A 26,671-nucleotide genomic window follows, 5' to 3' on the forward strand; every position below is an offset into this window, starting at 1 on the left:
TTTAGTTTAAAAAATATTTATTATAGAAATGTACATTTAATTAGTTTTAAGGAATGTACTCAACAATAGTGTTAACCTATATATTTCCTCCAGTTTGCAAACTTTACACCTTTAAGATATCTACAATGATAGTTTATTTACAAGTTTCGTAAGACGTCATCATCGCCAATACTGCAGACACGGTCACGATGTAATACTCTCACTTCTTCTCTTCATTTCACCCTGTACTTGTAGAAGGAGCACAGCGTGTGGGTGAAGTTCCATCCTAGCGCTAGTGACAGTCCATACAGGAGAATGAGAGGTGCAAATGGGTAGAGAAGAATGACTGTATTTTTCAAAAATGGCAATGCTGGAAAAGAAATCCAAATTATTTTTAAAAGAAGGAAATATGACTAATAAACGAACATTCTGAAAGACAGCTCTTACTACAACACGTGGGGCCAAAAAGGAATGTGTATTTTGGGTAAGATGATGCGACAGCCAGCCAGAACTATCCTACTCTTGCTACTCTTCTGTGTTGCTTCCTCCTCATTCACAGCTGTGAAGAAACCGAGCAGAGGCATGATTTCACCACAAAGGCTGAGTGAGAAGCAAATCCAGGACTAAGAGATTAAGAGCGAGGGACAAGCATCACAAATATTAATAAAACAGTGAATTTAAACCTGTGACTGCTTCAAAAGCCTCTAAGAGTCCATCTACAGGTAGCAACTGAGATGGATATTATAGGAAAAAGCAACTCTCAGCGATTTGAGATTTCCCAGGGTAGCCAGCGTTATCCCTCCACCTTGAGGGGTGAGATCTCTCACTAAAACTATCAAATATAAAATCTGTCCCCAGATAGCCACGTTTCTTTCCTGCTCACTGCTTACTTCATGCGTTCTAACCTAAATATTTCTCATCCAGCAAGTCCCCAAACTGAACGCGAGCTGTACGCAAAGAAACTGTTCTAACTGCAGGGAGTTACCAGGAGGGTGATCAACAGTCCACTCAGAGAAACCACAATGGTGCGCTGTGCTGATCACAATTTAGAACTTTCTCAAAACACGTGAAAACTCAGTAGAAACCTGAACATAACATGTCACAAACATCTCCCCTGAACTAGAGAAAGGACTCCCAATGCCCCAAATGAGGTATTATAATTAGAGGGGGGCTCAGTGGTCCCTGGCAAAGCAGCAAGGAGGTGGAGTGGGAACAAGGGCTCTGACCAGAGGAGCCAGTCCTATGTTGAGTCCGAGTGGTCTGTATTTACCGTGAGGTCCTGGCTACCCAGAGTGACGAGAAAGGAAGGGCTAAAAACAACACAACGCTCACAAATCATCATCAGATCTCTAGATTTAACTTAGCTCTATTTAATGGAGATCATTTCCCAACATAAATGAAGAGTAATGTAAATATGTTTCCCATTCATATTAAGAAAAATGAACTGGGAGCAGGTTTTAACAATAAGTTTGCAAACATATCCTGAGGTCAAGAGAAGTCTGGCCTGATCTTCTGTGATCATCTACAGAACCATACAATGATCATAAAAACAGAAAACAAGGCAAGGGTTTTAAATATACTCAAGTTCATATACCTATGTGCCAGACACGAGGCCCAACCCTTTCCTCACTCTAACCTGCTGCTGGTAACCTAGGACCCCAGAGCCTGGGAGAAAAAGAGGAAACTGATGGTGAGTTCCTGCAAGTAACTTGGAGATAATCAATATGGGTTAACATGGTTCCTTGAAATTATAAAATTTGTTATATATCAGCCATGCCACTTTCTAGCTGCGTGACCATTGGCAAATTACTTAATCTCTCTGGGCCTGTCCCCTCATTTGAAAAATGGGGATAAGTAAACCTATATCAAAAAATTGTGAAGATTAAATGAGATAACTCATATAAAATACTTGGGACAGTACCTGAAAGCGCTCCAATAAAGGAAGCTAATTGTTTTACAATTGTGCTACAACTTTTCACCTCCCTGTTACGTTTTCAGTCGACCAAAAAAAGTAATTACTTACCACTGTATCCTAGGAAGGTTACATAGATATAATAGCCAACTGCAACCAACCATAAGGTATTTCCAACTAAATATCCAATAAATGTGTCTGTTAGGATAACATCTGTGAAAGAGATGCATACAATGAATCTCTTTTCAGTGCGTACAATGAAGACTTTTTGATAATCTCTTCGGAAGTAACTGTTACTTACGGTTAATGAAAAAAAGCTGGATAAAATGCAGAATGACTAGGAGAGGATAAAAAGCATTCAGATGCACATCGAAGGCATAGCCCCACTCCACATCGTAGTCTCTGCTTTGCCGTTTCACTAAATACTTGTTAGAGATAAACCTGAAGAAAAGTTAAAATTTCTTTCATAATACAATAAAGTTAATTCTATAAATATTTACTGACTACCTTCTAGGTACCAAACGCTATTCTAGATACCAGAGATATAGCTGTAAACAAAACAGACAAAAATCTGTGCCTTCAATCTAGTGGGAGTAGACTGACAATAACATAAATATATGTCAGATGGTACTATGAAGAAAAATAAAGCAGAAAAGGATAAAGAATACAAAGTTGAGGGGCCAGCCCAGTGGTGCAGTGGTTAAGTTCATGCACTGCACTTTGGGGGCCTGGGGTTCATGGGTTCAGATCCCAGGTGCAGGCCTACACACTGCTTGTTAAGCCATGCTCTGGAGGCATCCCACATACAAAACAGAGGAAGACTGGCACAGATGTTGGCTCAGGGCCAGTCCTCCTCACCAAAAAAAGAAAAAAGAATACAAAGTTGAAAAGCAATGTTAAATATGACGGTCATAAGAAAGTAACGTGTGTAAAGGCCAAAGGGCAGTGATAGGAATTACCGGGGGCAGAGCATTCTAGGCAGAGGACAGTCTGTGTATGGACAGAGAGGTGTGGTAGAGTACAAAGAAGGTGGCAGGAGGCCTGGCATGTTTGAGGAATGAGTGAGGAGACCAGTGTGTCTGGAACAAGTGAGAAGAGCAGCAAGAAACAAAATCAGAAAACAAACAGGAAGCTAGGTCTTATAGAGCCTGTGGCCATTTTAAGACCTTTGGCTTTTATTCTTGGTGAAATAAGAAGTCACCGTGGAGTTCCCAGAAGTGTTGGACTTACTAGTTTGACAGGGTTCCTCTGGCAGCCGATCTGAGAACAGACTATAGGGACAAAAGTGGAAGTGGAGAGGCAAGCTGGGAGGCTACTGTGAGTAAGAGATGCCCAGGATGGTAGGAGTGGAGGTGGTGACATGTGGGAAGGCAGAGCCAACAGGATTCATTTAAGTACTGGATGTGGAGTATGAGAAAAAAAGAAGAGTCAAGGACGACTGGGAGATTTGTGCCTTAAACAAATGGAAAACTGAGGTGCCATTAACTGAGGTGGGGATGGCTGCAGAAAGTGGTTTTGGGGCAGGACAGAGAGCACAGGAGTTTGGATTTGGACCTATGTTGAAGATGCCTATTTGTGTAGAGAAAGAAGTATATATAAAGTCTACAGTTTAAAGGAGAGATACTAACTGGAGATATAAACTCATCGGTGTGTAAATGATACTCAAAATCCCTGGACCTGAATGAAATCACCCAATGAAAGAACGTAGAGAGAGGATATGTTCAGGGCCTAAGACCTGGGTCACGCCCCTATTAGAGGTCAGGGAATCAGGAGGAACCAGTAAAGAATGGCAGTGACATATCTACCATGAGAACAATTATTCAAGCCCATGTCACTGTTACACAGCATGGCCTGTTCATTGAGTTAACGATGAATGAATGAAAAGTAAAATATGCAGGTAATAGGAAAATTGATCTTCAAAGGAAAAGAACAAAAAGGGTCATTTATATTATAGACACAGCTGTGGGAGTTCAATGGACCCTTATATGTATGATTTCAAGGATACACTTAAGAAAATGCTATGCCTATGGTGGAAATAAAAATAGAAAAAATAAACGAGGAAGAGCATGGTATAGTACTAATAAAACAGTCCTGTACTCAGTTATCTGAAAATGTCAAAATAATAAAGCTTTGCTTGAACAAACTGGAACTTACCAAAACATCTTCCATTTTAGCCAAGAACGTGTGCCATTAAAATGAATACAATAAGGGTAGCCACAGTGTGGCACCCTCCTGGGACACTCCCCCCACCATACACACAAGCCCAGACACACTCCAGCTCCAGCTGTCTTGACAAGGTGGCCCTGGCACAGCACACCCCAGGACCTCTGGCCTGTGCCCACTCTAGCTCCTGCCATCCCGTCAGGGTGGCCCCGGCATGAAGCACCCCAGGACACCCCCAGCCTGTGTCTACTCCAGCTCCAGCTCTCTCACCATGATGGCCTGGATGTGGTGGAGGAGCACAATGAGAACTTCAACAAAGAGTTAGAAATTATAAGAAAGAACCAATCAGAGCTCAAGAATACAGTAACTGAAATGAAATATACACTAAAGGGAATCAACATCAGATTAGATGATACAGAAGAACAGATCAGTGATCTAGAAGACAGAATAATGGAAATCTCCCAAAGAGAACAGCAAAAAAAAAAAAAAGAATTCTGAAAAATGAAAATAGTTTAAGGAACCTCTGGGACAACATCAAGCATACTAACATCCACATTATCGGTCTTCCAGAAGGAGACGAGAGAAAGCAGCAGGAAACTTACTTGAAGAAATAGTGGCTGAAAACTTCCCCAGTCTGGGAAAGGAAACAGACGTTCAGGTCCAGAAAGCACAGAAAGTCCCAAACAAGATGAACTCAAAGAGACCCACACCGAGACATATTACAATTAAAATGGCAAAAGTTAAAGAGAAGGAGACAATCTTAAAGGCAGCAAGAAAAAAACAGGAAGTCACATACCAGGGAACCATTGTAAGACTGTCAACTGATTTTTTAGCACAAACTTTGCAAGCTGGAAGGGTGTGGCATGATATATTTAAGGTGATGAAAGGAAAAAACTTACAACCAAGAATACTTGACCTGGCAAGGTTATCATTCAGAATTGAAGGAGAGAGAAAGAGGTTCCCAGACAAGCAAAAACTAAAAGAATTCATCACCACTAAACAAGTCTTACAAGAAATGTTAAAGGGTTGTCTTTAAGCAGGAAAAAAAAGCCATAAGTAGAAACGAGAAAACATATAAAAGAAAGAAATATTTAGTAAAAGCAGTGGATAAACCACTTAAAAAGCTAGTATGAAGGTTAAAAGACAAAAGTAGTAAAATTACCTATAACTACAATAAGCAGTTAAGGATACACAAGATAAAAAAATGTAAAATATGTCAAAAACATAAAACATGGGGAGGGGCATAAACGTAGTGATTTTAGAATGAGTTCGAACTTCAGTGATTATCTCCTTAAAACAGACTGCTATATATATACACATGTATGTATGTGTGTAGGTTGATATATATGAACCCATGGTAACCATAAACCAAAAATCTATAATAAACACACAAAAAATTAAGAGAAAGGAATCCAAACATAATGCTAAAGAAGACCATCAAACCATAAGGGAAGAGACCAAAAGACAAGAAGAACAGAGGAAAACTACAAAAACAACCAGAAAACAACTAACAAAATGGCAATTAGTACATACCTATAAATAAATACGTGAAATATAAAGAGACTAAACGCTCCAATCAAAAGACACAGAGAGGCTGAATGGATTTTTAAAAACAAGACCCATCTATACGTTGCCTACGAGAGACTCACTTCAGGTCTAAAGACACACAAAGACTGAAAGTGAAGGGATGGAAAAAGAAATTCCATGCAAATAAAAATGAAAAGCAAGATGGGGTAGCAATATGCACGTCACACAAAATAGACTTAAAAAGACTGTAACAAAAGACAAAGAAGGGCATTACATAATGATAAAGGGGTCAATAAAAGAAGAGGATATAACATTCATAAGTATTTATACATCCAACATAGGTGCACCTAAATATACAAAGCAAATATTAACAGACATAAAGGGAGAAACTGACAGTAATACAGTAATAGTAGGGGACTTAACAGCTCACTTACATCAACGGATAGATCATTCAGACAGAAAATCAATAGGAAACATTGGCCTTACATGATGCATTAGACCAGATGGACTTAATAGATATATACAGAACATTTCATTCCAAAATGGCAGAATACACATTCTTTTCAAGTGCACATAGAACATTCTCAAGGACAGACCACGTTAGGCCACAAAATAAGTCAATAAATTTAAGAAGACTGAAATCATATCAAGTATCTTTCCAACCACAACAGTATGAAACTAGAAATCAATTACAAGAAGAAAACTGGAAAAAAACACAAACATGTAAAGATCAAACAACATGCTACTAAACAAGTCAATGAAGAGATCAAAGAGGAAATGAAAAAAACACCTTGAGACAAATGGAAACACAACGTTCCAAAATCTTTGGGACATAGCAAAAGCAGTTCTAAGAGGGAAGTCCATAGCAATACAGGCTTTCCTCAAAAACAAGAAAAAAATCCCAAGTAATCTAACTTTACACCTAAAAGGAACTGGAAAAAGAATAACAAAGTCCTAAGTTAATAGAAAAAAGGAAATAATAAAGATCAGAGTGGAAATAAATGAAATAGAGACTAAGACAACAATAGAAAAGATCATGAAACTAAAAGCTGGTTCCTTGAAAAGATAAATAAAATCAATACACCTTTAGCCAGATTCATCAAGAAAAAAAGAGCAGTCAAATAAATAAAACCAGAAATGAAACAGGAGAAGTTACAACTGACACCACAAAAATACAAAAGACCATAAGAGACTACTATGAACAATTATACGCCAACAAATTGGAAAACCCAGAAGAAATGAATAAATTCCTAGAAACAAACAACATGCCAAGACTAAATCATGAAGAAATGAAAATTCTGAATAGACTGATTAAAGGAACGAAATTGAATCAGTAATTTAAAAATTCCTCCAAAACAAGGGCCAACTCAGGTGGCCAAGTGGTTAAGTTTGACGCACTCTGCTTTGGTGGTCTGGGTTGAGTTCCTGGGTGCAGGCCTATACCACTCCTCAGTGGGCATGCTGTGGCGGTAGCTCACAAACAAAAAAAGAAAGACTGGCAACAGATGTTAGTTCAGGGAAAATCTTCCTCAGCTAAAAAACAAAAACTTAACTCCCAAGAAACAGAAGTTCAGGACCAGAAGGCTCCACAGGTGAATTCTACCAAACATTTAAAGAAGAGTTAATACCTATCCTCCTCAACTTATTCCAAAAAATTAAAGAGGACGGAGTGCATATAAACTCATTTTACAAGGCCAGCATTACCCTGATACCCAAACCAGACAAATGCACCACAAAAAAAGAAAATTATAGGCCAATATCCCTGATGAACATAGATGCAAAAATCCTCAACAAGATATAAGCAAGCTGAATTCAACAATATATTAAAAGGATGATACACCATGATCAAGTGGGATTTATCCAGGGATGTAAGCATGGTTCAACATCCACAAATCAATTAACGTGATACAGCACATTAACAAAAAGGATAAAAATCAAATGATCATCTCAATAGACACAGGAAAAGCATTTGAAAAAATTCAACATCCATTTAGGATAAACACTCTCAACAAAGTGGGTACAGAAGGAATGTACCTCAACATAATAAAGGCCATATATAACAAACCCACAGCTAACGTCATACTCAATGGTGAAAAGCTTAAAGCATTTCCTCAAAGATCAGGAACAAGAGAGAAATGTCTACTCTTGCCATATATATTCAACATAGTATTGGAAGTCCTAGCCAGAGCAATTAAACAAGAAAAAGAAAGAAAAGGATCCAAATTGGAAAGAAAGAAGTAAAACTGTCACTATTTGCAGATGACATGACATTACATATAGAAAACTCTAAAGACTCCACCAAAAAACTATTAGAACTAGTAAACAAATTCAATAAAGTTGCAGGATACAACTGTAAAATTAATATGCAGAAATTGGCAGTGGTTCTATACACTAATAACAAACTATCAGAAAGAGAAATTATGAAAAAATCCCATTTACAATTGCATCAAAAAGAATAAAATACCTACGAATAAATTTAACCAAGGAGGTGAAAGACCCACACTCTGAAAACTATAAGACACCGATGAAATAAACTGAAGAAGACACAAATAAATGGGAAGATATATCATGCTCATGGATTGGAAGAATTAATATTGTTAAAATGTCAATGCCACCCAAAGCAACCTACAGATTCACAAGGCAATCCCCACCAAAATACCAATGGCATTCTTTACAGAACTAGAACATAAGATCCTAAAATTTGTATGGGACCACAACAGACCCTGAATATCCAAAGCAATCTTAGGAAAGAAGAACAAAGTTGGGGTTATCATGCTCCCTGGTTTCAAACTATACAACAAAGCTTAGTAATGAAAACAGTATGGTACTGGCACAAAAACAGACACATAGATCAGTGGAATAGAGAGCCTAGAAATAAACCCATGCATATATGGTCAATTAATCCATGACACAGAAGGCAAGAACGTACAATGGGGAAAAGACAATCTCTTCAACAAACGGTGTTGGGAAAACTGGACAGTTACATGCAAAAAAATGAAACTGGACTACTATCTTACATAAATTCAAAATGTATTAAAGACTTGAATGTAAGATCTGATACCATAAAACTCCTAGAAGAAAACAGGGCAGTAAGCTCTTTCATATTACTCCTAGCATTATTTTTCTGGACCAGTCTCCTCAGGCAAGGGCAACAAAAGCAAAAATAAACAAATGGGAGTACATCAAACTAAAAATCTTTTGCACAGCAAAGGAAACTATCAAGAAAATGAAAAGGCAATCTACTGAATGGGAAAAGATACTTGCAAATCATACATTCAACAAGCGGTTAATTTCCAAAATACTTAAAAAAACTTACACAACTTCCTATCAAAAAAACAAACAAACTGATTAAACAAGGGGCAGAGGACTTAGATATTTTTCTAAAGAAGACATACAGATAGGCAACAGGCACATTAAAAGATGCTTAATATCACTAATCATCAGGGAAATGCAAATCAATCACAATGAGATACCACCTCCAACCTATCAGAATGGCTATTATCAAGAAGACAGGGGCTGGCCCCGTGGCTGAGTGGTTAAGTTTTCGCGCTCCACTTCAGCAGCCCAGGGTTTTGCCAGTTGGGATCCTGGCCTCAGACACGGCACTGCTCATCAGGTCATGTTGAGGCGGCATTCCATATATAGCACAACCACAACTAGAACATACAACTCACAACTAGATATAGGCACTCACAACTAGAATATACAACTATGTACTGGGGAGGTTTGGGGAGAAAAAAGAAAGATCAGCAACAGATGTTAGTGCAGGTGCCAATCTTAATAAAAAAAAAAGACAAAAAATAAGTGTTGGAGAGGATGTGGAGAAAAGGGAACCCTCATACACTGTTGGTGGGAATGTAAACTGGTGCAGCCACAATGGAAAACCGTATGGAAATTACTCAAAAAATTAAAAATAGAACTACCATGTGACCTAGCAATTCCACTTCTGGGTATTTATCTGAAGAAAATGAGAATACTAAATTTAAGAGATGAGGTGACATCAGCAACATGGCAGAGTGGGTTGTTCCCTTTATCTCTTCCCCTTTGAACTGCAACTAAATGGACATTCATGGATCAACAGAGGATACCCAAACAGCACAACAGGACTCCTGAGAGACCCATGTGGCTATACATCTGAAGGTGGATGGACTACTGCCAGGGAGGAGGTGGAGATTGCTAAGCACTCTACAGTGCCCCCGGCAGCCCTGTGCCCTTGTGTGATTGCTCTCCTGGCTGAAGCACCCATAGCACAGGTGCAGCCCCAAGGGTGGGAGCACACCTCTGCATGACTGCAGGAACAGGTGACAGCAGCCCTGAGCCCCCAGGGGTTTGGTTTCCCGTCTGGTGGGAGAGCCTGCAGTGCCACCATGGCCCCTGGGGAGCAGCCCATGCTCAGACTCAATGGGGAGACCCTGCCCACCAAGCACAATGGCCAGTGCAACCTAGGAGGAGACGGTGGCAGATCTGCACACCCAGGTGAACGAGTTCCTGGCTGCCATGAATGCCCATAGTACTGCTGCAGCCCCAAAGGGAGGAGCGCATCTTGACAGGACTGTGTGAACAGGTGGCAGCAGCCATGACTCCACACATGATTGCTCTCCCATTCAGTGGGAAAGCCCACAGGGCTGCTCCAGTCCCAAGGAGTAGCCCAGGCTCAGACAGGCACAGCTGACTGGGATCACAGTGGGCACAGAATTCACAGCTTCTGCCTCCACCCCCTTAGTGGTGGCAGGTGGAATCTGCGACCAGATACTATCACTAGGGAAAGGCACAAATCCACTCCATCAAACACTATGAGGAAGTATATTAATACTCCAGACCAGGAGGAAAAAACAAACACCCAGAAATCAATCCTGAAGGCACAGAAATGTACAACCTAAATGACAGAGAATTCAAAACAGCTACCATAAAAAAACTCAACGAGGGGCTGGCCCTGTGGCTGAGTGGTTAAGTTTGCCTGCTCCACTTCAGCAGCCCAGGATTTCACTGGTTCGGATACTGGACATGGCACCACTCATCAAGCCATGCTGATGTGGTGTCTCACATAGCACAACCAGAAGGACCTACAAGTAGAATATACAGCTATGTACTGGGGGGCTTTGAGGAGAAGAAAAAGAAGAAAGGGGAAAAAAGAAGATTGGCAACAGATCTTAGCTCAATTGCCAATCTCTAAAAGAAAAAACCTCAATGAGTTACAAGAGAATTCAGAAAGACAGTTCAATGAAATCAGGGAGAAAAGGAATGAACAGAGGGAATTCTTCACAAAAGAGATTGAAACTACAAATAACCAATCAGAAATGTTGGAGATGAAAAACACAATGAATGAGAAAAAAGAAAAATCTGGAGTCCTTAAATAACAGAGCTGATATTCTGGAGGACAGAATTAGCAATTTAGAGGAGAAAAATATAGAAATGCTTCAGATAGAGGAAGAGAGAACTAAGACTAAAAAGAAATGAAGACATTCTCCAAGAAATATCCGACTCAATTAGGAAATGCAACATAAGGATTAGAAGTATTCCAGAGGGAGAAGGAAGAGAGAAAGGAGCAGAGGGCTTGTTCAAAGAAACAATAGCTGAGAACTTCCCAAACCTGGGGAAGGAACTGGAATTACAAGTAAAAGAAGCTAATAGAACTCCTAACTACATCAATGTACAAAGAACAAGGCATATATCAGTAAAACTGGCAAAAGTGTATGACAGAAAAATATTAAGGGCAGCAAGGCAGAAGAAAATAATCTACAAAGAAACCCCTATTTAGGCTTTCAGCAGATTTCTCAGCAGAAACCTTAAAGGCTAGGAGAGATATATTCAAAATTCTGAAAGACAAAAACCTTCAGCCAAGAATACTCTATCCAGCGAAAATATCCTTCAGCTATGATGGAGAAATCAAAACTTTCCCAGATAGAAAAATGCTAAGGGAGTTCACTGCCACAAGACCATCACCCCCACCGACCCCCGTAAGACATGACCAAGAAGGCCTTCATATCTGAAAAAAAAAGGAAGGGTTTACAAGTCTTGAGCAAGGAAATAAGTAGGTGGTCAAAATCAGAAAATTGCAACTCTCTATGAGAACAGATTAGCAAACAATTATAACATTAACGATAAAGGAAAGGAAGACATCAAGAATAAATATAATCACTTCATTTCAACCACAAACTCACAATACAAAACGGAACTAGTTGTGATAACAATAGCTTAGATGGGGAAGAGGATAGGTATGGAACCTGCTTAGGCTAAGAAAATAAAAGGCTATCAGAATATGGACTATCTCATCTATGAGATGTTTTATACAAACCTCATGGTAACCACTAAAGAAAAAATCAGAACAGAGACACAAATGATAAAGAGGAAACTGAAAAAGCCATCATAGAGAGCCACCAAACAGAACTGGCAGTCCAAAGTAAAGGGGATGAGAAATGAGGGAAATACAGAACAACTGGAAAACAAGTGATAAAATGGCAGCATTAAGCCCTCATACATCACTAATTACTCTAAATGTAAATGGATTGAATCCTCCAATCAAAAGACTCAGAGTAGCTGGATGGATTACAAAACAAGTCCCAACAATATGCTGCCTCCAGGAAACACATCTCAGCTCTAAAGACAAACACAGGCCCAGAGTGAAGGGATGTAAGACGATTCTCCAAGCCAATGACAAACAAAAGAAAGCAGGTGTTGCCATACTTATATCAGACAAAGTAGACTTCAAGATAAAAAAGGCAATGAGAGACAAAGAGGGGCAGTTTATAATGATAAAAGGGACACTCCACCAAGAGGACATAACCCTTATAAATATATATGCACCTAACACAGGAGCACCAAAGTGCATAAAGCAACTATTAACAAACCTAAAAGGAGAAATTAACAACAACACTATAATAGTAGGGGACTTCAACACCCCACTCACATCAATGGATAGATCATCCAGACACAAAGTCCACAAGGAAATAGTGGAACTAAACAAAAAACTAAACCAGATGGACTTAAAAGAAATATATAGAACATTCCATCCAAAAACAGCAGAATACACATTCTTCTCCAGTGCACCTAGAACATTCTCAAAGATAGACCATATGCTGGGAAACAACACAAGCCTCAATAAATTTAAGAAGACTGAAATCAGATCAAGCATCTTTTCTGACCATAAGATTATGAAACTAGAAATCAACTATAAGAAAAAAGCTGGGAAAGCAACAAACACATGGAGACTAAACATGCTACTGAACAGTCAATGGATCAGTGAAGAAATTAAAGGAGAAATAAAAAAATATCTGGAGACAAATGAAAAATAACCATACCAACTCACATGGGATGAAGCAAAAGCAGTCCTAAGAGGGAAATTCATAGCAATACAGGCCCACCTTAACAAAAAAGAAAAATCTCAAATAAGCAATCTTAAACTACACCTAACAGAACTAGAAAAAGAAGAACAAACAAAGCCCAAAGTCAGCAGAAGGAGAGGAATAATAAAAATTAGAGCAGAAGTAAATGAAATTGACACCAAAAAAACAGTAGAAAAGATCGAGGTAACTAAGAGCTGATTCTTTGAGAATATAAATAAAATTGACAAACCCTTAGGCAGATTCACTAAGAAAAAAGAGAGAAGGCTCAAATCCATAAAATTAGAAATGAAAAAGGAGAAATTACAACAGATACCACAGAAATACAAAGGATTATAATAGTATGAAAAGCTACATGCCAACAAATTGGACAATCTAGAAGAAGTGGATAAATTCTTAGACTCATTCAACCTCCCAAAACTGAATCAAGAAGAAATAGAGAATCTCACTAAACCAATCACATGTAAAGAGATTGAAACAGTTATCAAAAATCTCCCAAAAAATAAAAGTCCAGGACCAGATGGCTTCTCAGGAGAATTCTAGCAAACATTCAAAAAAGATTTAGTACCTATCCTTCTCAAACTATTCCAAAAAATTGAAGAAGATGGAACACTTCCTAACACATTTTATGAGGTCAACATCACCCTGATCCCAAAGCCAGAGAAGGACAACACAAAGAAGGAAAATTACAAGCCAATATCGCTGATGAACACAGATGCAAAAATCCTCAACAAAATATTGGCAAACTTAATACAACAATACATTAAAAGGATCATACACCATGATCAAGTGGGATTTACACCAGGGACACAGGGATGGTTCAACATCTGCAAATCAATCAATGAGATACACCACATTAACAAAATGAGGAATAAAAACCACATGATCATCTGAATAGATGCAGAGAAAGCATTTGACAAGATCTAATCTCCATTTATGATAAAAACTCTCAATACAATGGGTATAGAAGGACAGTATCTCAATATAATAAAGGCCATATATGACAAACCCACAGCCAACATCATACTCACAGGGAAAAACTGAAAGCCATCCCTCTAATTCGAAGAGAGATATTCCTGCTATGTTCACCACAGCATTATTTACAATAGCCAAGATATGGAGGCAACCTAAGCATCTATCAATGGATGAATGGATAAAAAAGATGTATATACCATGGAATATTACTCAGTCATAAAAAAGAATGAAATTTTGCCATTTGTGACAACATGGATGGACCTGGAGAGTATTATGCTAAGTGAAGTAAGTCAGAGAAAAACAAATATCAGATGATTTCACTTATATGTGAAATCTAAAAAACAAAACAAATGAAGAAACTAAACAAAACAGAAACAGACTCATAAATACAGGAAACAAACTGGTGGTTACCAAGGTGGTGAGGGGTTAGAGAGCAGGTGAAATAAGTGAAGGCGATTGAAAGTACAAATTTCCAGTTATAAAATAAGGCTGCGGTATACAGGCATACCTCATTTTATTGCACTTCACTTTATTGCACTTTGCAGATATTGCATTTTTTACAAGACTTTCCACCATCAAAAATATTATGACTCACTGAAGGCTAAGATGATGGTTAGCATTTTTCAGGAATAAATTATTTTTTAATTAAGGTACTTACATTGCTTTTTAGACATAATGCTATTGCACACTTAACAGGCTACAGTATAGTGTAAACATAACTTTGTTATGCACTGGGAAACCAAAAAAATCCGTGTGACTACTTTACTGCAATACTCGCTTTACTGCGTTGGTCTGGAACTAAACCCATGATATCTCTGAGGTATGCCTGTAATGTACAGCATAGGGAACGTGGTCAATAACATTATAATAACTTTGTATGGTAACAGATGGTAACTAGACTTGTTGTGGTGATCATTTTGTAATGTATATAAATATCAAATCACTATGATGTACGTCTGAAACTAATAGGAAATACTGTATGCCAATTATACTTCAATTAAAAACTAACCAAAAAACCAGAAGTGGAGTAAGCATCTAGCTCACTACCCAAGAGTTCTCATTCTGTGGTCCTCCTCCTGCGGCTCCCTTTGCTTAAACAGCCACTTTCCAGGCTTCTGTCCTTAGTCAGAGTCTTGCCTCTAGAACAGAGACATTCTTCTGAGGGAGTTCGAGACAACTGCGGTTTTCACCTCCGACCTCCATAGTAATGATGCCAGGCATGTAGTCGTCTTGGCCCAGACTGCTGCAGGTTCACTGTCATCTACCCCAATGTCTACTGAACCATTACTTCCCCTAAATATTCAACAAGCCACCTGGACTCAACATGTCTGACACTGAGTGCTTCATCGGCACCTGCCACTTACTCCTAAGCTAAAAACTTGCAGGCCATCCCAAAGGAGGCCTCGGCCTCCTCCTCGTCCCTATCCTCGTCACATCCTGTCATCACAGACAGCTTCTAATCTCTCTCTCTCCTCTCTCTTCCTACGATCACCACGCCAGCCTGGGCCTTCTCTACTCTTGCACAGACCACCACAATGGTATCCAGCCTTGCCGCTCTTCTCCAGCTTCTCCTCCTCCACTGCCATAGAAAAGACTTTTCCTAAAGTGAATTTTACACTATTTCCTTACTTCAAAGCCTCTAAGCTGGCTAACTCTCCCCCACCCCATGAATGCAGCCTGAGATAAAGCCCAATTCTTTTTTCTCAATTGCATTTAAGGCCAATTTCTCTAGCCACATCTCTTTCCCAGCCACTCAGTGCCACCCTGCACTCCCAGACCTAGCAGGCTGTTCTGCACTTCTGTGCCCTCTCCCTTGGTGCCAGGAATCAAACACCCCATCTCCCTGAACACCTCCTCACGCTGTTCCTGTGGTGCCTCTGCGATGACCAGAACTGTGTGTCGTGATTTCTATTCCTAGGTCCTCACACAATTCATAACACAATGCACGTTCTCAAAAATACGCTGAGTCCTTTTCTACTTAAGTCAAACTACGATACAGACTCATACTAAAGTTACTAAACCCTAGCATGACTTGGTTTCTGTAGCTCTCCACAGTCAAAGCATTTATGGCAGGTTGATACAAACTAAACTATTTCTCTGAAAGCGTTATCTATCAACATTTTTTCATATACCATGTTTTCCATGGATATTTTGATAACGAATATGTGACATTAGTTAGCAGTATTATTTTCAGGTCAGATTTCAGAATTTTAGATTAATGATGCATAGCATTTATTGACTACTTAGCACATACAAAACCTGTAAGTGTACTAGTCAGAAGTCATAAAAGAAAATAAAATGGTATTATCAGAGGTTACAGTCTCAGAATTTTGTTTAAAATATTAATAGCTACCATTTATTGAGGACTTACTATTTGCCAGGTGCTTTTCATAGCACAATCTGCTCAAAGACCTTACAAAATAGATAATTAACTCCATTTTACAAAGGAGACTGGGACTGAGAATTCCACAGAATTGGCACCTAAACCCAGGTCTCTCTGTGATTAAAATGCTCCATAGTGTTTTCTCTGATATATAATGACCACCAAAACGACTCAACCACAGGCTCCCGACTGAGCTCACTCCCCATATCCATTCCCTCACCCAGCACGCCAACCACACAGGAGCACTGTTCCTGCGAAAAACTGAAAAACAAACGTGAGCTTTGTATTCAGTACACCACTGTTGTTAAAGCAAACCCAGACAAAGTCCCGCTGAGAACTCTTCCAGTAAAACCTCTGCGTGTGTGTGTGTGTGTCTCAGCAGGAAGGCACCAAAAGTTTAACAAAAAAAAAATCCTTTTTCAAGTGTACTTCATTAAAAGCCAAAGATTCAAAGATTCCACGAAATAACCCCCTAGATTTTACACACCTAAAAGTGACCCACTGACAAACGCAGCAGCAAAGTATGTCATGATCCAGACAACAGAAGCAGAATTGGCTAACTGCATAATATTTCTGCAAAATCAGAGATTTTATTATTATGATATAGTCATTACTTCAATTTACTTATTTGCTGCACTTTGACAATCCAGACCATCCTTTAGAGTACTTTCTGATACAAGCATCAACACAGCAGGACAAGTTATAATAATCTTGGCAGTCAAAACCCATGTTTTCATTCATTTATCTTGTTTCACTTTCCATCAGCTACTATACTTCTGAAGCAAGCAAATGAAGGCTCAAAGCAGCATCTGAAAAACCACATTATGGTACTTACCACATTAAAGTTGATATGAGAAGACCCACGCCTACACAATCTATGAATACAACCCAAAGAAGCAGCTTGATCGTTTCAAAGAAGCCCATGTCCAGCACAAAGCCAAATCCTACAGTGGACACTGAAAAAGATTTATGAGATTCACTCAGGCACTTTGCCGGGTTCTGGGGATATGGGGCACAGCCCCTGCCCTCCAGATGCCCACAGTCTAGTGGGGGACACAGACATGTAAACCAAACCCCAAAGATGTGTTCTGTGTAACTGATTAAGAAACGTAGAGCCAGCCCTGATGGCCTGGTGGTTCAAGTTCAGCATGCTCTGCTTCAGCAGCCTGGGTTGAGTTCCCGGGTGCAGAACCACACCTCTCATCTGTCAGTAGCCATCCTGTGGTGGAGGCTCACATAGAAGAACTAGAAGGACGTACAACTAGAATATACAACTATGCCCTGGGGCTTTGGAGAGGAAAAAAAGAAGACTGGCAACAGATGTTAGCTCAGGGCAAATCTTTCCCACCAAAAAGAAAAAAAAAAATGCAGACCACCTTGGAACACAAAATGGCCACCAGGATATCTGAGGTTTACTGACGAGGCCCCTCTCTCTCTGTGGGTCACCGGGGCAGCCCCAGCATTCAGAACACCACTAGCCTGAAAAAGCATTAACATTTTTTTAAGTCGAGTTAATCATGAAAAAAATCTGACACACTTTAACACCTTAAAGGTGGTTAGGACCCTTTCACTACACTAGTGGAGAAACCAAGTAGTTTCTCAAGTTCACGTCAGTACTTCTACAACCCTCACTCTGGATTTGCCTGATTGTGACACGCAGTTTCCAATCGTGATATTCCTTTTCACAGTAGGTTTGCATTTGGGTATTGATTTATTTATCATAGTACTTAAAAGACAGAGCGATTGGGCCCAGCATGGTGGTGTAGTGGTTGGGTTCACGTGCCCTGCTTCAGCAGCCTGGGGTTTGCAGGTTTGGATCCTGGGTGCAGACCTAGCACCGCTCATCAGGCTATGCTGTGGCGGCATCCCACATAAAATAGAGGAAGACCAGCACAGATGTTAGCTCAGGGCCAATCTTCCTCACCACAGATAAAAAAAAAGGACAACAAAAGAGTAACTCTGTCCTCTGCTTTTCAAAGTCCCGAGGTAACAGTTTACTCTGGTGTCTGCTTAGGATATTTAGCACCAGAAACAATACAATCTTCTTTCCTGTCAGAAGATTTCTGAGGCTTCAGAAAAGAAGACATAGCTTCAAATATCCCCAAATTCTGACCCATGATACGTTTATCAGGAAAGTCTCCTAATAACAAGTCCAACCTGAAACACTCAATTTGTTCTTCAACTCTATCGCAGATAAACTAACACTTACCACAGAGCCAGATACTTAACAGGACCAGGAAAGCAGGGTCATCTCTGGCCCACTGATCCTTTGTCTGCTTTCGATAATGAAAGTTTCTATAAACCCTCTGTGGGGACGTGAACAGGTAGAGCATCTGCCAGGCAGCGAACTCAAAGTCCATCTGCCGAAAGCGAAAAAGCCTTCTCAGGTATTTGTAGCGCTTCGCCCCAGCCGTGTGTCTTGCTGCATCCCGGGAACTCAGCGCTCCGTTCCCATGCGCTGGGGAATTCACTGAAGTACTCGGTAACATCTTCCTAGATAGAAGAAAAAACTTCTCTTACAAGTAGCCTGAAGAAACCGTTGGCTGCTACTACCCTGCTTCTGAGTTACTTAGGAGGGAGGTCACTTTACATTTCCGCCCCAATACTTGAGAAAAGCCAGGGGTCAAACGCGAATGGAGATGTTTCTAAGGCTTGTTCTGGGGGCTGGAGAACTGCCAGCTGCACTTCCGGCAAGGACAGCCCCACGCCCTTCTGAGCCATCATCACACATTCACGCTTCACCTCCCTCAGTCCTCAGACAGCCCTCCCAGGTAGCTACTGTTGGGGAGGGAGGAAGGGAACAGAGGCCCCGGGAGGTGAAGAAACCCCCTCTTGCGCACACAGTGATGGAGTCAAAACTCAAACTCAGGCACCCTGCTCAAAATTCCGTGCTCTGAACCATCAAGCCTTTAAGGGGAAGCGTCTGTTTGAGCCAATTAGAAACAATGCTACCGACGAGCTAAAATAAATGGCCTATTGCTACAGGTCCATCAGCGCGTGACCAGCAAGCAACTCGTTTACTAGAATGTGATATTAAAAACAAAGCAAATTTCAAATCCACAGCGTTTTACTCCCCGAATAGTCCAGCAGTGGGAAGGACAGCGGGGGAGTGCCGCCGAACCAGTCGGAAGCCAAGCGAGCGCAGGTCACCGCCCGGCCCCCCTGCCCCGGCGGCCCAGCCCGGCCTCCGGTTCCACTGCCCAGGCCTCCGGGACGCCAGCAAGCGCCTCGCCGGGCCCAGCTGCTCCCCGCCAGCCTGGGGCCGCGGGGAGGGTTGCCAGATTTAGCAAATAAAAACAAAGGACGCCCGGTTACGTTTGAATCTCAGATACAAGAGTAACTTTCAGTATGAGCATGTCAGAAACACTGCATAGGCCATACTCTCACTGACACACTACTCGTTGTTTATCTGAAATTCAACTGTAACCGGGCATCCTTGATTTCATCTGGCAACCCTACGGCAGGCCGAGCAGCAGGCCCCGGACATGGTCACTCCAGGGCCCAGTGACGTGGGACCGCGAGTCGCCGGAGGAAACGGCAGCGGGCGAGCCAGGGCGACGCGCACACGGAGCCGTCGTCAGGCCTCACCTGGAACCCCGCTGCGGCCCCCACCCCGGGCCAGCCTAACCCGCCGCCTCGGCCCGGCCAACTTCCCTTCCCGCAACGTAGCCGGCGCGGGGGGAGTGACGCGCCCCGTGCGCCCACTTCCGCCGCGCGCGCGGCCTCTTGGGCCGGGTAGTCAGCCGCGGGGCCGCCGGAAGTTGTTGCTGTCGGCTTCCGCTTCCTCCTGCCGCGAACCGCTCGGGTCGCAGCTGTTGTGGCAGTGAACGAGTCGGGGCGTCGTGGGCGGGGGGCGCAGCCATGCCCCGGTATTACGAGGATAAGCCCGAGGGCGGCGCGTGCGCGGGCGTGAAGGAGGACCTGGGCGCCTGTCTGCTGCGGTCGGACTGTGTGCTCAAGGTAGCGCGGCCTGAAACGGGGAGGCGGTGCCCGGCGGAGGGCTCGCGGTCGGCCCGCGGGGGCCGTCGAGACGCGTGACCCAGTTAGCCGTCCTAGGTGTCGGCCACAGCTCCAACTTCAGGAACTTGGGCAGATCTGCAGTCGCAGCCTTCGTTCCCTCCGGTGTTAGATTGGAGATAACGATACCGCCCCGTAGGGTTTTCTGTAAGGATTAAACCACTCCGGCTCAATCACTTCGGTTTATTGAAAGCTGCCGCTCTCCTCGGTTCTGGAGATGTAAAGGAGAATAATGGGTTTCTTGTCCCTAGAAAATGAGACTCTGTAGAGTGAATTACCAGAGAATTACATAAACCTGGTACACTCTTGGCTAGTAATTTCTCCTTTCCCTGTTCAGTTGTGGCTAAACGTGTACTCTGCCCTGTGTTGGTTTGAATTTGTTTCTGAGTTGCAGTTCTGTACATTCTTGGGTAAGGTGTAAATGAGGCAGCTCGTATTTTCACCATTTTGTTTCTTGCTTCCCCTGCACTCCTCCCTCACTGCAGCCACAGGACTTCTCAGGAGCGCGTCTGAACGCCCTGAGGCACGCGCTGAGGTGCAGAGTTGCCTGGAGACCTGGGTTCTGTCCTGGAGCCCAACTGAAGCACAAGTTTCCAATCGCAAAGGCCTGATGAGAGGGCCATCGATTATGTACAGTTATTTTTGCTTTTGGAGATGTAATTTCAGGAAGTTGCTATTATTTCAAAGAAAAGACAACTACCCCAAAGTGGACATCCACCATGAGGCTATATCACTGTTTCTACTAATTCACAATTTACGTTTGGTTCACTGATATTAGCAGCCAGCCGGACTGGCCTCCCAGGTCTAGTAAAACTTCAGAGTTGTTATGAATTTAAGAGGTTATCTCATCCAACTTCTTTATACAGATGCGGACACCGAGGTGCCCTGTCCAGGGCTGTTTCCAGTCTGCTGCTTCATATTCAGCCAGCTCCTAGTTAATGCCCATTACGTGGCAGGCGTGATGCCAGGCACTGATGATAGAAAGATGAATCGGTTACAGTCGCTGCCTGCATAAGCTTGGTCTGATGGGAAGAATAGATGTAAACAGGGGCTAAATTCCTGTGAGTGATAAGGGCTGTGTAAGCATTTAGTAAATATTTGTTTAATGAGTAGATGCAGGAGCAGAATGCCTGGGGAGCCCAGTGGAGAGCAACTTATTTTGCTTGAGTGTTTGGAAACTTCTTACAGAGGAGGTGACATTTGATCTGAGTCTTAAAGGTTGAGTAAAGGAGTGGGGGCTGTGGTGGTTTTGGGAGAAGCTGAAAGAGCATGTGCAGAGTGAGGGAGACATGGGGGCCTGGAGGAAGGGGAACCTGACAGAAGGCTCGAGAGGAAGGTTGCCATGTGTGAAGGCTCTTGTTTGTCAGAGTGAGGAGCTTGGATATTATCCTGACTTTCAGCATCAGGAAGGCCATGGAGGTGAGCAATCAAGGGAATAAAGTTCACAGAGTAGGACTGAGGAGAGAAACTCTGGGAGTGGAGGAGGATGCTGGTGGCACGGAGAGTACCAAGTTGGTCTTGCAATGATTGATTCATTTGTTTAGCAAACATTTGAATGCTAAGCCTAATTTAGAGGACATACAGATGAATGGAACACATTCGTTCCTGTGTAGAAATTGGTTCTCTGAAGAGCCAGAAAGCTGTAGGCAGAGTGAGTGCCCAGGACACATGGCACAAACTCTGCTTTTCCCTCATTGAGTAGGTGGCCGTATTGATGCTGAATTTGGTCACTAACAGAACCTTATGTTTATGAACAGTCCCTTAAATGGAAGTGCATACTGTTTGTGCATCCTGGATTGTGACTTCAGCTGGAGTGTAAAAGGGCAGTACTGAGACAAAACGTTGAGTTTTGCAGATTCAGGACAATATCCTACCTCCTCAGATGCTGTTACTGGCAGCTACAGCCCACGGTGCCCCAGAGGGACCCTGAAGACCAAGGGAAGTTCTGCTGAGATCTGTGCCTGCTCTGTGTGACAACCTCATTTTTGATAAGATTTTTGACTCCTTAGCTCCTTGAATAAAGAAGTTAATCTGATCTTTTGGCAGGTGGATGCTATAGTCTCTCCTTGCCAGTCTTTTAACTCAGCTCAAAAGCTGCTGGACCTCACTCTGGGGAGGAATGCAACATAAACGAATACTTAGTTCTAGCTGCTGGGATGGGAGGTAGTCAAGAAAGCGTAGGGGCTCAGAGAGACTCAGGGTAATGGTGATAAGGGGGTAAACTCCAGTGCAGCTGGAGAGGAGAAGCAAGGAAGAGATTCAAAAGGCATCTCTTGGACAGACCTCTTAGGATTTTATAACTCCTGGGGGGTCAAAAAGCTTGAAACTCTGCCCAGGGAACCTCAGTCACAAGGTATCTCCTTTGTGACTATTCACAGCTTCCAGACCTGCTGACTCTTCATCAGAATCACCTGGAGATGGGGGCGGAGAGCTTAAGAAGTACAGACTCCACTGCCCCCCACCTCCCACCCCCGCCCCAATAATTTAAGAGTATCCCAGGTTGATTCTTGGGCACAGGTGTGTTTGGGAATCACTGATCTTGACCTCAGAAGGCAGATAAGCTTGGGAGAGTATTAGTTAGCTTATAAGTTCAGGTACATGTTACAGAGGCCCAGAGTAACAGTGGCTTAAACAAGAGAGGGAATTCTTTCTTTTGCTCTTGGGCCTATAAGTGGGGCCTGGGGGAGCTCCTCTCCGTCTTCCATGGACCCATACACCATGGATGTTGTGGTTTCAGGCACTGTGATGGGAGATAGGATGTTACTCTCACACTCGTGGTCCGAGATTGCCTTGCTTCCACATCATCGGGCCTAGTAACGTGATGGAGTAAAGTGGGGAAGAGGGTCAAGCCACTTTTCTTTAAGGACCAACCCAGAAGTTTTAGATTTTGATTCCCCACATATTCCGTTGGCTGGAACTTAGTCACATGACCACACCCAGCTGCAAGGGTGGCTGGAAAGTCTAACCCAGCCATATGCCCCCCCCCTTTTTTTTTTTGAGGAAGATTAGCCCTGAGCTAACATCTGCTGCCAATCCTCCTCTTTTTGCTGAGGAAGACTGGCCCTGAGCTAACATCCATGCCCAACTTCCTCTACTTTATGTGGGACGCCTGCCACAGCATGGCTTGCCAAGCGTTGTGTAGGTCCGCACCTGGGATCCAAATGGGCAAACCCCAGGCTGCCAAAGCAGAACATGCAAACTTAACTGCTGTGCCCCTGGGCCGGCGCCATGCCCCAGTTTTTAAAAAGGAAGAGTGGATATTAAGCGACAAGTAGCAGTCTGCCATTTGGAGTGGAGGTAGAGGAAGATGAATTAACATTTGTCTCTTAGGTTTAGTGTATCTAGATGGATCTTCCCACTATGCAGTTGGCAGTATGGGTTAAAGCGTGTGAAAAAGATGGCATCTTAGATACATTTTGAGGAAGCATCAGTTTATAAATTATAATCTTTTGTATAGTTATAGTCTTTTAAAATCTTCCTCCTATTGTTCATGTGGGCAACACAACACATACCCCATCAGCAGCTCCTCGTTCCAGAGTTTGGGGGAGGAACCCAATAGCGCAAGGCAGCTTACTGCTCTGTTTTGATTCACTTTTGAGATTCACTGATGCAGATGGCAGTTGAAATCTAGGACCCAGGCAGACATAAAGACCAGAAAGGGGCCAAGATCCCTGGGGATCAGGAATGTCCCAGATGTGGTACCTTGTAGCTTTTTCCACAGTAAAAACTAGGAGGGTGACTGGCACTTGCAAAATAGAGGTTTGGGAGGCAGTTGCAGTGGTGGGATCGACGTGGCAAAATCTGCTTGAGAGGAGATCCCTGAGGATGAAGAGCAGGTGAAATTTGGGTTAAATCTTTCCTGGTGCATGAACGCACCAGATCTTTCTATTTAAGTAGTACTCTAGCCTATGTCATTAACATCTATCTAAAGTGTTTAGTACCAGCACTAAAAATCTTCTGATTTTAGGGCACCTAATTCTGGCTGTTTGAGCTTTTAAAGTTAACACTGAACAGGGTCATTTTTATTCTCAGAATTGCTTAACTGATTTTACGTTGGAACTCACCTTGAGTAGAACGACTTCATGATCTTCCTTTATATTGTCAGGCACTGCATAAGGCTAATGTTTATAAGCAGTTTCTTTAATAGTAGTAATAATGTAAGATTTTGACCTTGTTTTCTCATGAATTGCAAATCATAGTTTGATGTCATTAAGCCTCAGGTGATTCAAAAAATCCAAGTTCTATCCACTTTTCCAGATGTTGTTTTATATATTTACATTCCCGGAAGCCGAGCCCCCTTAGTACCTCTCCCTGTGACGCCTCTGGCACGTCCCCCTGCTCTGTGAGGAGCTCATGCTGCCAGTTCCTATTTGCACGCGTCCCCTTTCCTCCCTGGTGTTAAAGCCCTGTGTCGGCAGGGATATCCAGTAGCTATTTTTTAACCTCCTACAAACTGACCTAGGACTGTTCTGAATTTTTAATATAAATTAGTCCTTGTAAGGGTTTAGTTACTAGACAGATTAGTAGGGTGTTCAGACAAATTTCGCTGCCATTCAATTTTAGTCTCGCCCCTTTGGAGTGTGAACTAGACTGTGTCGGCGCTTCCAGGCGGCTAGTATTACTTTCAGTGCTGTTGTGTTAAGTTAAATTTATGGCACTATATTCAGAATGTTTTAAAATAATGAAGAGGTAGTGTTAGCATTTTCATTCCATTCATTTTACCTTGAAAAAAAATACGACTAAATTTTAGCTCTTGCCTCATTTCACAGTTGTACTTTGTGAAGCCTGATTTTTAATGGTTACAGTTCTTAAGAAATCTTATTTGGTAAGAGTCAGAATAAGCATTTCTCCTGTGAACACTCTTGTGGCAGCATCCTGCCTTCATGGCAGAAAGGGAATGGTTTAATCCAATTTTCTTCTTAAACTCCTTTTGAGCTTTCACTGCTCAAAGATGAGTTCATTTCACATCAGGCCCAAGCAGATCTCCTGTCACAAATGCATGTAAGTTCATTTCGTATCTCCCTTTCCTCTTCCAGTTCTTACTCAGTTGAGCTTCTCAGAAGAGAGAACTTGACTCTGGGGGTAGGGGGTGGGAAAATGCAGAGATGTTCTGGAGTTAAATTGCTTGCATTAAAAGGATATAACGGAAACTTTAAAGCCACTTGACACTACCTTCCAGAACTAACCCTCCCAATCACCACTACAGCGGCCTGACCTCTCATACAAGCAGCTGCAGAGCTGTCGGGCTCTCCCCCCCACTCCCTGCTGTGCTCTGCCCACTTCCTCCTCCAACACACACTACTTTCTTCTCTGTCTTTAGGAGTTCTTGAGTGTAAAAGTTTTAAAAACACTGATGAAACCCCATTACTACTTTCACCTTTACTCTTTCCCTTTCTTCCCCATAAGGAGCTGAAGATAATAGTGTCTAGATTTTTATATAACATTTTAAAGAAAAGTATCCCATGGAAACCAGTGTTTTCAAGAACCCAAGATCACCTTTCAGGGCCCCCAAACTATTTTACTTGTTTTTTATTCTGTCCTTTTCTCCGTAAGCACCAACAGTCAAAATGAATTAAAACTATTTCTTATATAATTTACTATTCTTTTGTTTAACTTATTTTTAAAAGAGCTATTTTTAGAAGGACATTTATTTTGTACTGAGAAAATTTCCAAAGTATTTATATTGTTTTGTGTGTTGTAGGAAGGAAAGTCCCCTCGGCAGTGTCTGAAGGAGGGAAACTGCAAAGCTCTGAAATACTCATTTTTTGAATGTAAAAGATCAATGGTAAGTGGTTTAAGATGTTTAAAGGCTTAGGGTAAAAATTAGCTGTATGGAGTTAAATTTGTGCATGACTTGGTAATTATAAATAGGTTGCAGTGACATCATTTGGAAGAAAGGATGTAGATGCTATTTCTTCCTCCACTGAGTTAAGGTTAGGTAGCATTCATGAAAAACCAGAGCTCATTGTTCTGTTATTCTGCCACTATGCTAACAGCAGCTGCTGATCTTTATGAATTTCTGAAAGTATGAGAATCAAGTCGTGGCAAGTCTAAATGGGGAGAAGTTGGTGTTGGTCACTGTGAATTCAGGTCATTTGGCAATTGTACACAAACCCATAATGTGGAGGTCTGAGGTGTAGGCGCTGTGCCTTATGTGTAGATGTGACTAGGAGACAACGTTAGTATCTGTGTTTGAATTGGTAGAGTGATGGATAGTGGAAGGAGAGCCTAAGAGGACATTACGAATTTTAAAGTTTCTGCTCTGACATTCTTTGATTTCAGAGATCTACAAAGATGTTTGGAATGGAAACTGAGAGCCTTCTCTTTGTAAAAAGAAAGTATGAAATGAGAAAAAGGAACATCCCTTTAAAGAAA

The 26,671-nt window shown here is 41.9% G+C and overlaps 2 protein-coding genes across 6 annotated transcripts in view; one reads left to right on the plus strand and one right to left on the minus strand.

Moving 5' to 3' along the window:
- Positions 1-20,167, minus strand: UNC50 (unc-50 inner nuclear membrane RNA binding protein). Of its 3 annotated transcripts, none has more exons than XM_008532292.2 (6): positions 19,868-20,167; positions 18,489-18,772; positions 17,115-17,235; positions 2,193-2,332; positions 2,003-2,104; positions 1-349 (listed from the first exon to the last, which is right to left on the minus strand). In XM_008532292.2, exons 2-6 carry the CDS (start codon positions 18,766-18,768, stop codon positions 213-215), a joined length of 780 nt encoding a protein of 259 aa, XP_008530514.1. In that variant the 5' UTR covers positions 18,769-18,772; positions 19,868-20,167; the 3' UTR covers positions 1-212. The 3 variants fall into 3 exon arrangements, with proteins under 3 accessions (XP_008530514.1, XP_070429623.1, XP_008530515.1); XM_070573522.1 differs by having other exon boundaries at positions 1-538; positions 19,868-20,016; XM_008532293.2 differs by lacking the exon at positions 2,003-2,104 and having other exon boundaries at positions 19,868-20,016.
- Positions 20,019-26,671, plus strand: part of COA5 (cytochrome c oxidase assembly factor 5) — a 9,130-nt gene continuing 2,477 nt past the window's right edge. The window contains exons 1-2 of one of the 3 annotated variants that reach the window (XM_008532287.2): positions 20,019-20,239; positions 25,998-26,081. In XM_008532287.2, the coding sequence (XP_008530509.1) occupies positions 20,141-20,239; positions 25,998-26,081 (183 nt within the window). In that variant the 5' untranslated portion in view covers positions 20,019-20,140. The remainder of the gene's footprint in view (positions 20,240-25,997; positions 26,082-26,671) is intronic. The other 2 variants (XM_070573524.1, XM_008532285.2) reach the window with 2 other exon arrangements.

The sequence above is a fragment of the Equus przewalskii genome, chromosome 14 (genome assembly GCF_037783145.1).
Source record: "Equus przewalskii isolate Varuska chromosome 14, EquPr2, whole genome shotgun sequence".
Taxonomy (NCBI): Eukaryota; Metazoa; Chordata; class Mammalia; order Perissodactyla; family Equidae; genus Equus; species Equus przewalskii.

What these genes read in the sequence shown, in the direction of transcription:
- UNC50 (XM_008532292.2), bottom strand. Translation starts at nt 18,768, where the DNA reads ATGTTACCGAGTACTTCAGTGAATTCCCCAGCGCATGGGAACGGAGCG. An exon ending in CTCATATCAACTTTAATGTG is followed by an intron (nt 2,333 to 17,114) that starts GTAAGTACCATA and finishes ACTTTTCTTCAG; the next exon opens with GTTTATCTCTAACAAGTATT. An exon ending in AACCTTCCTAGGATACAGTG is followed by an intron (nt 350 to 2,002) that starts GTAAGTAATTAC and finishes TTTCTTTTCCAG; the next exon opens with CATTGCCATTTTTGAAAAAT.